The sequence below is a fragment of the Elgaria multicarinata genome, chromosome 5, assembly GCF_023053635.1.
Source record: "Elgaria multicarinata webbii isolate HBS135686 ecotype San Diego chromosome 5, rElgMul1.1.pri, whole genome shotgun sequence".
NCBI classification, from domain to species: Eukaryota; Metazoa; Chordata; class Lepidosauria; order Squamata; family Anguidae; genus Elgaria; species Elgaria multicarinata.
This window is the reverse complement of record NC_086175.1, coordinates 15,852,121-15,867,106: the sequence shown is the minus strand read 5'-3', so window position 1 is coordinate 15,867,106 and position 14,986 is coordinate 15,852,121. Positions and strand designations below refer to the sequence as shown.

At 41.9% G+C, this 14,986-nt stretch overlaps 1 protein-coding gene across 3 annotated transcripts in view; it reads left to right on the top strand.

The window, feature by feature from the left end:
- PCDH9 (protocadherin 9) overlaps window positions 1-13,859 on the top strand; it is a 962,265-nt gene extending 948,406 nt beyond the window's left edge. For all 3 annotated transcript variants that reach the window (XM_063125991.1, XM_063125990.1, XM_063125992.1), the window contains one exon: window positions 11,440-13,859. In XM_063125991.1, the coding sequence (XP_062982061.1) occupies window positions 11,440-11,813 (374 nt within the window). In that variant the 3' untranslated portion in view covers window positions 11,814-13,859. The remainder of the gene's footprint in view (window positions 1-11,439) is intronic.
- The last annotated feature ends 1,127 nt before the right edge of the window (window positions 13,860-14,986 follow it).

Here is a 14,986-nt window from a genome sequence, read left to right as displayed (position 1 = left end):
TTCTGCCGTCTTCCACCTGCCTGCTTTTGAGGCAACATGAATGTGAGACTGCCTGACAGCTATTAACAGAATAAGAACGCAACAACAAAAGGCATTATTTCCGAGCACAATCAGATATAAATATTTACAAAGGCAATTTTGAGGAGTTCTTGCTTATGTACTACTGTGTTTGCCTTCAAAATATTTAAATTTGAGACAGATGGCTTGCACAATTTTATCAGCACTTGCGTCATAATATATTCAAGGAGCCAAGACAGATAGCCAGGTTTATTCTGGATTGTTTGGAGAACAAATACTTTGGTGCTATGGTGGAGGGAGGACGAGGGGGAGAGAATCATTGAAATACTTCACCCTGGGAAGAAGGAAAAAAAAAACTTGATACAGAGATCTCAGTGACGTTTTTATAGAGAGAAAGAAAACAAATTAATGTAATTATGAAATTAAAGCAGCAGGAGCAGCTTTTAAAGTGGTGTCATTGTATGCAGTGATGAAACAACTTCAGAAAATTGGGAGAAAGCCATTGTTTGGTGACGGTGGAGAGAAGAGATAATTACCATTAAGTCAACATTATGCTTTCTTTTCTGTGCAAGGCAATTTAATAAAAAAAAACACAACAGGCCATATGCATTGGATAAAGCATTTCTTCTCATCTTCCCCCATTCACAATCATAATTACTCACTTGTTCCTGAAAGGCCGGCCAGAAATAAAAGACTTGAAAAGAGAGAGTGATGAAGACCACACTCTAGACTGTAGCCCTGTCATAGACACATTGGGGGAAAAGTCCATGCCACAGTTGTAGAGCAGGTTAATACGGGCTCAAGTTAAAGGAAGCCAGATTCCAGATGGACATCAGGAAAAACTTCCTGACTGTTAGAGCAGTATGACAATGGAATTAGTTGCCTGGTGAGGTTGTGGCCTCTCCCACACTAGAGGCCTTCAAGAGGCAGCTGGACAACCATCTGTGAGGGATGCTTTAGGGTGGATTCCTGCATTGAGCAGGGGGTTGGACTCAATGGCCTTGTAGGCCCCTTCCAACTCTGCTATTCTATGATTCTATGATTCAGGTGTGTGTTTACAGATGGTCCCCGGTTCAGTCTCTGGTATCTTCAATTAAAAGGTCTCAGATGCAAAGGCTAGGAATGGTTCTTGCCTGAGAGCTAATGCCAGTTGGAGTAGCTATATGGGGCTAGTTGAACAGTCTTAATGTAAGGTGGGTTACTATGTGCATAAACATTCTCCAATGTCAATGAGGCTTCTCTGACTTACTGAGAAATTGACTATTCTGCTGCAGGAGCCCTGGATGAGAGTCCATGGAACTCATGGAACTGGTGGTGGAGTCCAGCAGATTCCCCTGCACTCACCCTCTCAGACCCTGCTTACTATCCCACAGGGTGCTCGCAGACCTGCTCAGTGAGCTCCCCATGGCTTGGTGACCACTCAGCAGCTGTCCGCTCCCTTAGCTGCCATTTTGTGCAACAATGGCGACTCAAGGGTTTCCTGGAAGGTAATGCTACATAATTGGTGGCTGTAGAGGGACTATTTATGTAATATTACAGGAAAAGCCCAAGCTGCCAATGTTACAGAAAATGCTGCATTGCTAAGAGGATGGAAGGCTTCATTGGGTGCTTACCAGGCAGTCCAGAGTCTCGCACAACCCTGCCAGGGCATGCGGCAGTTTGGTGAGCACCCAATGAACCCAGGTGTGGGTGAGTCTGTCATCCCTACCCTGGACCTTTGCAGAGGATACAGGAGTATATTCTAGGGCACCGTCATGTCTAGCCCTGCTCCCCCTGGGTTGGAAGAAGGTGTTTCAGGGGATTAGTCAGAATCAGACTCTGAAGTAGAGGATCAGTGCCAGAAACAGGCCAGGCTGTACCAGTGGGGGAGGAAGCTCTCATGGGCTCTTCACCAGCTGGGAGTGAACCCTCTTCAGAAATTATCTCATCAAGGGAAAATAATACACAGTCAGTGGGAAGCCAACATTCTTCCGAGGGAGAGAGACAATTGTCTTGCTTAGTTTGCATAGTTTTGCCTAGGGGAACGTTCCTAGAGCTTAGACTCTCTTCAGAGATTAGACTCTATTTATTTATTGCTTGAATAAAGCTTTGTGGATTGCTTAGCAGGCCTCATTATTGTCTCCCAAGAAGGCAGGAGGATTTTGAGAAACACGACAGGCACAGCCTTCAGAGGAAAAACAAAACCTGTTGCTTGTTGCTAGTGATGAACAAACCTGTCAATTTGAGTTTCACTCATTTTCTTAAGTTTGGTTCGTGTTGAACATAGAGACTTTTCCCAATCTTATGCCCTGAACGTTGAGATTTACTCCCCCCCCCTAAAGGTTGCATGAAAAACCGTACAGATTTTTGTGCAAATTTTTCCTTATGCATGCCTTTTTGTATGCGGTTTTGGCTAATATACACATTTTTCACAAGCAATTGTTCTAACAGAATGCATTTTTCATATCATTTTAACTAACATACACATTTTTTAATTGCACTTTCCATTAATATATGCATTTTTGGGACACATTTTTTTATTATTATTATTAGCAACGTGTGAATTTAGAAGGATAATGAGAGTTTTGGTTCACATATTGATTCAAAAGTGTGAAATTAGCTGTGAAGTTTGCATTAAAATGTGAACTGAGGAAATCTCTAACTTCATCCGTACATCTAGCTGTTGCTCCCTGGAAAAGCAAAGTAAAGTGTAATGTCCAACACAAACTGTATCCTGTGGTTCTGCATTGCATTGCAGGGGGAAATCAATAAAGGTTTGGAAACCATGATAAACGTGATGACTTGCAGCTTAATGTACAAATTGGTTCCATTGAACAGTGCTGTGTTTTAAGATGATGATGCTGTGTAGATGGAAAGGTTTTGTTGTTTAAATCTGTGGCATTTTATCTGCTATGGCTAAGAATGGGCAAATCTGTCAGTTTCACTTTCTTCTGCATTTGATATTTTAAAATCTTCAGTTCTTGCTGTCCTGAATATGAACTTTGAGCATTTTGGGTTTATATTATATATGAACTGAAACAAAAAAAATCTCAGCCATGTGCACTAGCCAAATTCAATGGGTACAGCTATTTTCAGCACGGAAAGCGCACTGATGTACTTGCTTGCCATATAGCTGCTAAAGAGGAGGACCCTGTCAGGAAAAAAAAAGAGATAGCAACTTTTATCTTCTTAATCACTAATATTGCTGAATATACAAGGTCTTTAAGACCAGTTTTATAAGACCAAAGCACTCACTGCCTTCTCCCATATCTGGTCACTCTAGTATAGCTAGAGACAAAAGAGGGCAGGGCTCCTGCAGCTTTAACTGTTGTGATGAAGAGGAACTTCCGCCAGGTGCTGCATGCATACAAATGACACCTGCTGAAATTCTTTTTCTGTTCAACTGTTAAACATACAGGAGCCCTGCCCTCTTTTTTATATGGTCACTCTAAACATAGGCATGAAGGTAGGCTGTTGCCGTATAACCATCTTGGCTCCGTGCTTTCCTGCTCAATGTATGAATCCACATTAAAGCAGACTCATGTTTGGTTGTGATGCAAGCTCCTTTAGAGTTCTGGCTAGTTCTGACTCTAACCCAAGTCGGGTTCACAGCCCCTCTGAAACTGGAGCTACTAGCCTCCACTGGCTTGAGGCTAGAGAATGTTGTTTTCCTTTTTTCAATTGAGCCAGAGTTGTTTAACCCATATCATCAAAATAAAACAAGTCATCAGTACCCTTCCCACCAGCCAAGTGGTGGTAGATGGTCCTGTGGAGATGGGGAAAGAAGCAACAGCATAAGGACACAAGAAGAGCCATGCTGGATCAGACCAAGGGTCCATCTAGTCCAGCACTCTGTTCACACAGTGGCCAAAAACCTGTAGATCAGGGACCCACAAGCAGGACATGGTGCAACAGCACCCTCCCGCCCATGTTCCACAGCAACTGGTGTATATAGGCTTACTGCCTCTGATATGGGAGATAGCTCATAGCAATAGCATCAGAGGAGGATGAGGAAGGATGATTGGGTGAAGCTTTTCTATCTAACACTGGGAGGGCTGATGGGTTAGTGTGTAAAATTTCCTCAGCAGTCACTGGCTGTTTCTACACCTTTCTTCCTTCCCCAGGATCATCCCTGAGCACCCAAATGACACACAGGGGATCCTGGGAGCAGGCAGGGATGACCCCTCCATTTTCCTGAGATTATCTTAGGTGTAGAAAGGGCCATTGAGTCCTTTGCATGGGGACTAGGTGGTGCATCATTATAAACAGTAGCTGTAAATACGGTTATTAATAGAATTGTTGATGTTGTTATTGGCGAGATGCACCCAATGTTATTGTTATGGAGAGGAAAGCAAATGATACAACAGTTTAAAATAAGTGCTTATAGGTACATCTCTGAGAAAATATGTGTGGATATCATGCATTTCATTGCCAAGAGTAAGTATTTAACAGGCTTCTGACAAACTGTTTCAAGGCCCCATATAAACTTCACCAACTTATTAGCCAGGAAAGCTTGCATAAAACCTTATACCAACAGCAAGTGTCTTAGATCTCAGTGGCTGTTACTGAGGGAAGCAAACTAAATGAGAAATAAATCTCTCAGAGACTAATTTGACATGGCTTAAAGGGCCACGAGCACACTTTCATTCCGACTCAAAACGGCTTATTTTTCATTTAAAGCCCAAACTAAAATGGATGTCAGCTGTATTTGAACTTGAGCTTAGTTTATTTAGTTCCTGGATGAAGACATGAAAAATACAGAGTTTGTTACAGAAGCTTTCCATCTATTTTATTGAAAACTGGAAGCACAGAGATGGTGTTGTGTTTCCTGTTTCAGCCCAGCATGAATGAGGTGTGTGTGTGTGTGTTTTCCCTCCCTCTTTATTGTACATTGGAAGATTTAATCCCTGCCAAACCATTCCCTTTTGGGTCAGCAAGATAGGATTGTATTCTTGTGTGAGAGAAAAAAAGTGAAAAAACCTAATTAAAAGTAAATTGCTTTTGTCAGCAGAAAAGAAAATGATCAGCGTTTAACCTATAGATTAACCTTTGGAAATGTTAACAATATGCTGGAAATACTTCTTTTTACTAGCTCCCCCCCCCCCCATCTTCCTTGAAATACCTGCATCACTTTGATTATAGCAGTGAAGAATCCAAAGACATCCAAAGACATATGGAAAGGCCAGGACAGGGCTGAGTTATAAAATAAAGAAACTTTTTCTTCCATTAAACTGAGGGTTTCAAATGTAAAGCTCAGAATTTGAAGCTCTCTCTGAATAATCTATAAAGCTTCCAGTCCTAAATGATTGTTTGGTTGTATAATATTTTATTTTATTTATTTTAATCCAGTGAATTCCATGGGTTTATGGTAGGTGAGCCATCTAATTAAAAGATGGCCGGGGGGGGGGGGGGACACGACCACCACCATCCAAAATTGAAAAAAGAACAACATATGAATTAACACAGCATACCAGTTTAACCACATATACCCAACACTTCTTTTAATATGTAAAAGAAGATAGGATTTCTATGAGATTAAAGGCTGAAATCCTATACAGAAATAAGTGGGGCTTACTTCAGAATATACATATAATGTAGTGGCTAAGAATGTGAGATATTTTACCTTTAATAAGAAGCATTGTCATGGCTTCATATTGACCTGGCTGGCACATAACTGCACCCCAGAGGACGGGTTTGGTATAGGTTGTTGAATTGTGGGTTGTTGTTGGGTGGTTATTATGTGCAAACCCTGCACTATGGTTTAACTATGGGTTGTTAACCACAAGCACCTCACAGTTCACAACCCAACAAGTCATGGGCCTGGTTCGGACAACATGATAATCAACGGGGGCGGGGGAAAGGCAATGATCCACTGTGTTGATTATTGTGTCATGGAAGGGAGACACACAATGGACTCATGACTGACAGTATGTTATTTTGTCGATTTAAACAATAGGGGTAAACAATGGGCTGCTCCATTGCTTATCCGGAGACCCGTTGATTAAAATGTTGTGTGGTGGGCTCCGTTGTGTAATCTTTCCATCGAGTGCACTATTTCAGAAGGTCATAGAGTTCTCTGGCAGGAGCTGCCAAAAGCACCCCAGTCGCTCCTGTACAGCTGGCAGAACTTTCAATGCATGATGGGATAGGGCTGGGAGGAGCGATGGAGGAGCACCAGCAGCAGCTCAGAAGAACGCCGGGACTTTCAGCCACAAGATGGGGGGAGGCACAACATGTCGTGTGGGGAGGACTGAAAGATAATGAACAGCCAGTTGCCTCTTCTCTCCTCCATTGCCTAACGTGTCGTCCAAACCAGGCCATGAGTTCTCTTCCTGGGTTGTTCATGGTTAGCATCCCACAGCTAAACCATATTGCAGGGTTTGCATATAACAACAGCCCGTGATTCAGCAATGACCTATACTCAACCCATATTGTGGGTTGTTGCTACATCTTGACCAGGCCATTGTGAAACAGTTCTATTTTACAACTTAAAAAGAAGAGGAGGAAACCAGCGTTTAAATTCTCTTTTTGCTAATGAAGCAGTGATGAGGTCTTCCTTCTATTTTCTTATTTTCCTCTGATTTGTGCTGCCCTTTAAAGCTCTTTTGACTACAGCCATCCTGACTGTCGGTTACCTTGGTGCTCCAAATAAATCAGTAATTTCCTTCCTATCACCTTCCTGTCACTTGATTTTAATGAAGGAACAATAGATTGTCTGTTGACATGGTAAAGAAAGCAACTTAGTTTCTTTAGACACAACAGAAACCTTGGGATTACCCCCCAAAAGGCCTTCGCTGTTTGTAATTTGCAGTTGAAATAGTCGTATATTTAGAATCTCATGTGTGAACTTATTGATAGCGTTTAAAAAGACAAGGCTATGTCATTCCTGATAGCACATCTTTCAATACTTGTTTTCTCACTGCATCCATGCTGCTCAGATCAATAACTCATGTGCATCTTCCCTTCATTGGGAAATATGCAAAGGAAGATCACCCGTTTTGCACTGATCGCAAATATGTGCCAGAACTCATTACAAGAATTCTGTGGCAGGTTAAGCATTTTCCCTTCGAGCTTGAGAAAATGTAAGAAGAAAGATTTTACACTATGTCCCCACTTGAGAAACTGTGGTTTTGGTTTTTGAGGTGTAAGAAAAATGATTTTTTTTTCTCTTTTAGCAAACACTCTGAAGTCTTTCCTAGATTTACTGAAGGCTAACATTTGATTAAGTCTTTGTATGTACACTGTGTATGGTACACATTTGTTCTGCTTATTCCTGTAGTCCTGTGTAGACAATTTAGCAATGCATGTGTACGGGAGAGTTGAGATTGGGCCTACTGGCCCCACTCTTCACCCTACAAATTTATCTTACCTATTGAGAACCCTTCTTGCATGGAAAGAAAGACCACTGTGTGCACAGTAATCTTCACTCCCAGGGAGACCAAGGCTGAGAACTGGCAGAGCCATTATTGTGAATTCCTTCATCCCACATGGTGTGGAATACAGTTCAAAGGGCAGAGAAGTAATGCATCTCTGAGTCCCTGACTAACCGGAGCAAAACAACAAACCAGGAAAGGGAAGGAGGTAAGCTAACTAAGGCCTTAGCTAGACCTAAGGTTTATCCTGGGATCGTCCCGGGGTCATCCCTGCCTGCTCCCAGGATATCCTGTGTGTCATTTACATGAACAGAGATGACCCCGGGACAATCCCGGGATAAACTTTAGGCTTAAGTTTTGGACATGCCTGGTTCATAATCCCGCAAAACCTAGCAAAGCACCCTTGGCTTTCAGCTTGGCCATTGGAAGGCTAAATCACCGAGATTAAAGGCACTGTCACATGGGACCACTGGGTCTTGCAAGTGCCAACAGCAGCAACTGCATTGGCAGCCAGCTTGGCCCCCATTTTGCATCCTTCACAACTAGCATTTTTTCAGGGGTTGGGGTGGGGTAGAAACAAAATAAATATATAAATGGTGAAGAATATTTAGAGTCCATTCTACAAACGGGTCTTCTATTTCTAGTGGGGAGTTAATTCAAATTAAGAATCTGAGAAATTATCTCAGGGAAATGACTCTACTGTAGATGCATATAATACCATTCATTCTCTCAAAGCCCTGTATCAGTTGTGGAGTGTGGCAGTATTGTGTGAGACTCCGAGGAAGAGGTGGAGCTAGTGCAGCGCCAAAATCTGTCCACTGAGTTCCCAAAAATTGCCTTCCCCCACGAAAGAGGCTTCACTTATTATGCCTCATTCGCAGGGTGTTTTAAAATTTATTTTGCATTTCTTTTGGTGGTGCTTTTGAGCTTGCTTAATTACTGTTTAGTGGCCAAGGGTTCTGTGTGTTTCCCTACTTTCTATGGCACACCTGTCCATGCTCTGCAGCTTCCCTAGCTGCCTGCATTACCTGATGTGAAAAGGAATTACCTCATGATAAGAGGAATTACCTCATGATGTCTTCCTCTGGGCTTTAATTGAAATGTGGGAAACTAAGGCCGTAGCTAGACCTAAGGTTTATCCCAGGATCATCCCAGGTTCATCCCTGCCTGAGCGCTGGATGCCCTGTGTGGCACTTAGATGAACAGGTTTGACCCCAGGACAAGCCAGGGATAAACCTTAGGTCTAGCTACGGCCCAAGAAGTCTTCAAGCTTTCATATAGATGATTGCAATTAAAGAAAGGACACTTGTGCACACTCCACGTCCACTTCATAAATAAGTAAAACACAAGGACCTTGAACCAAACCCATGACAATGTAGCTAAATGTTTCTTCTCCTTCAAATTTCTTTTCAAAAGCAATTTCTATTCTATCAAATTGAATGAGGATGGTCCAAAAATCTGGAGGATTTTTAAAAATTTTTTAGCACAGCACGTATGATTAGTATTTCACCATTGGAAGACTGTGAGATACTTAAAGCCTGCCAAAATGAAAACCATCAAGAAGTATCAGCAAAGTTTCAAGGGAAAGTTTCACTTTTGAGATTTGAGTTTGGAATTTGTCATTCAGTATGGGAATGGGAAATTTAGAATAACTCAACTCTAGGATGACTAGCATACCAGTACTGTGTCATTTCACCATCAGACTCAGACAGAATCCGGAACAATATTTTCAAGTCTTATTTTATTGTAGTAAGCCAGCTTTTTGACTTTTCCCCAGAGAATCGGTAACATCTGGGAACATAAGCAACTTTGCATTTTCTCTGCATAAGATTAATGTTTATTGAAAGGTGGTATAGAAAACCATAAATCAACAAATAAGTATTTCCTACCCCCAGAGATACCTTCAAAATCAAAATTTGATAAAACAAAATGTTGCATGAATGTTTGGGGACAAAATGATGCCCATAGCTTATATTTTAGGGATGATTTAAGGTATACTCACACACTTCTTTATTGCACTCCATAGATCCATGAAAGATTAAGGTATACCAGCAGATTAGAGTGTACTGTAGGCTTGTGGGGGTTGAATTACTTTTACTTCAAATCAGGGCTACATCCAAATAATAGTTGGATTCCCACAATGTGCTCTACTTAGGCCTGCCCTTGTTCAGAAATAGCAGTTGGTGCATATGGAAAAACAAACTGAAGCTGAATCCAGACAAAACAGAGGTGCTTGCTGTCAAGGACTCTGACCTAGGTTTGGAGGTGTGTCAACCAGTTCTGGATGGGGCTACACTCCCCCTGAAAGACTGTGTTCGCAGTTTGGAGGTGCTCCTGGATCCGTCGCTCCAAATGACAGCCCAGATAGGTGCGATGGCTAGGAGTGCCTACTATCAGCTTCAGCTGATACGCCAGATGTGCCCCTTCTTAGAGTCAGAAGACGTAAAGACAGTAGTGCACGTGCTGGTAACCTCAAGGCTTGACTTCTGCAATGTGCTCTACATAGAGCTACCATTGTACCTAATTAGGAAACTTCAACTAGTTAAAAACATGGCAGCCAGGTTGGTCACCACTAGGGGTGAGCACATTACCCCCACATTAAAATCACTCCACTGGCTGCCAATTAGTTTCCGGGCAAAGTATAAAGTGTTGGTCATTACCTTTAAAACCCTAAATGGTTTGGGTCCAGGTTACCTGCGGGATCGCTTTCTGCCATACAGTCCGCCCCGCACACTCAGGTCCTCTGGGGTGAACTTACTAAAGTTCACCCCAGAACTTTAGTTTTACTCAGCTAAAACTAGGCTGACATCAGTTTCCCAGAGGACCTTTTCTTCTGTAGCTCCCAGATTGTGGAATGGCCTGCCGGAGGAGATTCGTAAAATTAACTCTCTGTGTGATTTTAATGCAGCTTTAAAGACTAGCCTTTTCCGGCAGGCCTATCCAGATCAATGTAAAATCAAGAATTTTTAATATGTATTGATTCCTGTTCTAATGTTGTTCCCCACCTCGATCCAAAGGGAGAGGCGGGTAAGAAATACATTTATTATTATTATTATTATTATTATTATTATTATTATTATTATTATTATTATTATTATTTGGGCAACAGTTGGAGGCTTCTATTGAGTCCATGCATAAGATCACATAACACTCCTTTGGAGGGAGCTGCTTTGCCACAGTGGGCAACTGCAAAATGCTTGTGAGCCCCATGAGCCCTCAGAAGAGGCTCGTGAGGCCTAGTTTGTGGGGGCGGACCACCTGAGCAGGGTGGTGGTGAGCGCTCATGGGGCAGACCCTGCTGGGTCCATAAACCCTTATTAAATGGTGATTTGTCATTATTATTGTGTAGTTTAATTGTTGTATTTGTGTGTGGGGAATGCTATTGAATTTTGGGAGCAATGATAGTGCATACTGCTTTGATAACTCCATGGAAAGCGGAATATTGTTATTATTAATAATAATATAATCAGATTGCTTGTTGTTTTTTTAAAAAACCCATTCATATACATTGTGTGTGTGCTGCTGCTTTTTTATTGTATTAGTATTACTGAGAGCAAGTTTGCAGAGCTAAACAAGCTAGTCAGGTGAGAAATAAGAGAAGACTGAGGGGAGACATGATAGCCCTCTTCAAATACTTAAAAGGTTGTCACACAGAGGAGGGCCAGGATCTCTTCTTGATCCTCCCAGAGTGCAGGACACGGAATAATGGGCTCAAGTTAAAGGAAGCCAGATTCCGGCTGGACATCAGGAAAAACTTCCTGACTGTTAGAGCAGTACGGCAATGGAACCAATTACCTAGGGAGGTCATGGGCTTTCCCACACTCAAGGCCTTCAAGCTGCAGCTGGACAGCCATCTGTCAGGGATGCTTTGAGGTTTGAAGCTTTCCTGCGTTGAGTTGGACTCGATGGTCTTATAGGCCCCTTCCAACTCTGCAATTCTATGATTCCATGAAATGCATTTATAAATGAATAGGCTTTACTCATTTTAAAGATCTAACTTCATCTTGTTCTCTCTCTTTCTCCCATCCCCACCCTTTGTCCCTGTTGCCTCACCAACACCTCATGGCAGATGGACCCCTTGGCCCTCGAGGGTTAGCAGAAGCGACTGAGATGTGCACTCAAGAATGCCTGGTCCTGGGTCACTCAGACAACTGTTGGATGCCTCCCACGTTGGGTTCATACCAGCAGCCAAAATCTCCACTGTCCACCTTTGCACCTCAGAAGGAATGGGTTAAGAAAGACAAACTGGTGAATGGACACACGTTGACAAGAACCTGGAAAGAAGACAGCAACAGAAACCAGTTCAGTGACCGAAAGCAGTTTGGCTCGGGTGAAGGCCATTTCAACGCTGGCAATCACATGACTGACATTCCTTTGGCTAACTTGAAGACCTATAAACAGGTGTCGGGAGCAGTGGAGAGTCCGAAGGAGAACCAGCTATAAGGAATGGCTTCTTTGGGACAGTGACTTTAGCCTAGTTAGACTTGCTAATACTGTGTGTGTGTGTGTCAGAGCTTTATGTACTGATTAGACCTCTAGAACTATGCGTCACATAGCAGAGATATGCATAACTTTGTGGTAGCTCCATGGAACTACAATACAAAAGAGCATTTCTACTAGTTGTGTGGTTTTGTTAAATAGACATAATCAAACTCTTACAGAGAATCTCTCCAGTTTGCAAATATCTTCTTTTGTTTCCATTTATTTGGGGGCAAGGGGCGGGGTGGGGGTTGTTTATTTTCCTTTAGTTTTTGACCCTGGACTGCTGCTGTGAACAGTAGAAGATACATTTGGAGAGTGAGAGAAAGTGTGAAAGTGAGTGAGCAAGAGTGAGCGAGAGGAAGAGTGTGTGCAAACGAGAGGATTGCAATTCTTAGAAAGCATATCCAATTAGGAAATTGTGTTATTATTGCCATTGATCTTGTGCTGGGACTGCTATACTTGACATCTTTACTGAACAAAACAACTAAAATTTCAAACATTAAACCTACTGTGCTATTAACAACGTTAGTGGACACTTGTTAAGTCCATCAGTGTTCAAGTACTTGTAAATAGGATCAATTATTATTAATAACTTTTGTGTATTTATAACGTTCACCTAAAAAAAAAATACTGTAGCATAATTCTGTGTATCACAGTTGCTTTTTTTATACTTTGTTTCATTTGCTTCCTGTTGTTTTTTTAAAAATTTTTGTTTCTTTTGGTGATGGTGTTTACGTGTTGGTAGTCTGTCTGACACACAATGTTCCAAGAAACTCAAAACACTTGTGTTAAAAACTGAGTAAAAGATGTGGGGGGTGTTTCTTTTGCTGTTATTCTAATAAACAAACACTATTTGCCAATTCTAAAATATAAATACACTTGTAGCAAGGGCTTTGAAATTTAGCCGCTATTATTTTTGTTACTATTCTGGTTTTCAAAGCAAAGGGGAGAAAAAGAGAACGTCACCTGTGTTAGCAGCTGAATGGATGGCTTTTTAAAAAGAAAGTCGGAGGTATTCACTGCAATCATACTAGAGAGTAATATCAATCAAAATGGAGGATCAGTTATTAAGGGCTCAACCTTCTGAGGAGTTTCACTGCAATAGCAGCACTGAAGTGAATGGGAGGTGCCCCAGTGCCGATTCTTTTCAATGGAGCTTGTGCCGGAGACGTTCCTGGGGAATTGTACCCAATACCAGTATAAAACGATTGCTTTTTTTAAATAATTGGGCCAAGTGTGTGTCTATACCTAAGACAGTTCGTATTGCTCAAATGGCAGCGGTTGTGTTGAGCTTCATCTGCATTGATGTTGTAGTAACACAAGTGTTTTTAGATCATAGCCACAAAATATTTAATGTGTTGTGCCTTCATGATGTAACCAAGCATTCTCCTGGTAGGCTAGTTGGGGGAAATGAAAGGGTTCAATCTCTAATTCTTGCTGTTTAACTGTTTGTTATCATAGTTGGTCAATGCCTGGCAGGTACCAGTGTTGTGTCACTTGAATCAAACCAGCAAAGTGACTCCTAATGTTAATAAGATCTCAGTTGCACGTCGAACAAATCCTAATCCAAACGTTCTTAGGCGTTTTTTTCTTAAGGCATGACAGACAATTTAAACAAATAGCATGCAACATAGTGGGGGGAAAAGTCCTTAAAGGAAAAAAAAAGCAAAAATTATCTTATGCCACAGTTAAACATCAGTCTTAAATAAAAAATAAATAAATAAAGGTAGCTAATATTGATGGTTAATTTGTTCTTACCAAAATAATAATAAAACTAACCGAAAAGTTATTTTGTATATAGCAGTTCACATTTTCTTTCCTCCACAGTATACAAGCATAAAATGGGCTAGGGGTGCATTGCTTATTGCGGTACTTATGTCAGTTTGTGAGGGGTGTTTGATGACTTTGACTGGATAAATATCTAAACAGTTATCCTTGTTACTGCTTTGCCAGTTCAACGTTATTTACAGTTATTCAGCTCTTGCAATAAATGTTCTGAATTCCTGATTGTCTTGTGGGAGTTCTTGGCCTAATGCCTTACGAAGCCTTTCCTTCTTAAGCACTTTAAAACTACCCCCTCCCAAAATAATCGTGGCGCAACCAGAGGAAACTGTTTGGCACTAAGATCAAGAAGAAGAAACCCTGGCCTTATGCATGGCAATTGAGGAAAATGATGGCAACAGGTGAGGCTATAGGGAAGGTATGCAGTTTGGGTCTCACCACTATGTTGATGATATTCAGCTCCTTGGCCAACTGTTGCCAAGGACACTGTGGAAACCCTGAAACATTGCCTGACACTAATGGATTGGATATAGGTTAACAAGTTGAGGCTCAATCCAGACAAGACCAAGGCACTATTGGTCAGTAGAAAAGCTAATCTGGGTTTAGGGGTAAAGCCTATTCGGGATGAGGAGCACTCCCTCTGATGGATCAGACTCACAGCTCGGGCATGAGTCTGGATAGTCAACTAGCTGCTGTGCCCAGGGCGCGGCATGGGGGGGGGTGTTCCCACATTGGCTGGTGCGCCAGTGGTGGCCCTTCCTGGAGAAGGGAGATCTGGCCACAGTAATCTTCACCTTAACTACCTCCTGTTTAGATTATTGTAACCCACACTACATGGGGTTATCCTTCAAGGTTGTTCAGAAAATGCAGCTAGTGCAAAATGCAGAGACCAGATTGCTTTCTGGTGTGTACTTTGTTGACCATATTACACCAGTCTTGCAACAACTGCAGTGGCCACCAGTCTGTTTCCAGGAACAATTCAAGGTGTTGATGCTTACCTATAAAGTCCTAAGTGGCTTGAGGCCAGGCTAGCTGAAAAACTGCCTCCTCCCATATGAACCTGCCCTCTGCACATCCCACCTCCGAGAAAGATTAGGTTAGTGGGAATGTGGGATAAGGCCTTCTCTGTGGCAGCACCCCATCTGTGAAACACTGTCAAAAAAGAAGTTAGACTGGGCCCTTCTTTGTTCCAGTTTAGGTGGGCTGCTAAAATGTTTTGGTTTGTTTTTGTTCTGCAAGGGTTTAAAGTATTTTAAATGTATTAGCTCTGCATTTCATTTTTAAGATTCTTTCCTGCTCTTAATTCTACTGTTGGTGATATTTTAAAGTTCGCCTGCCCCACATTCTCCCCA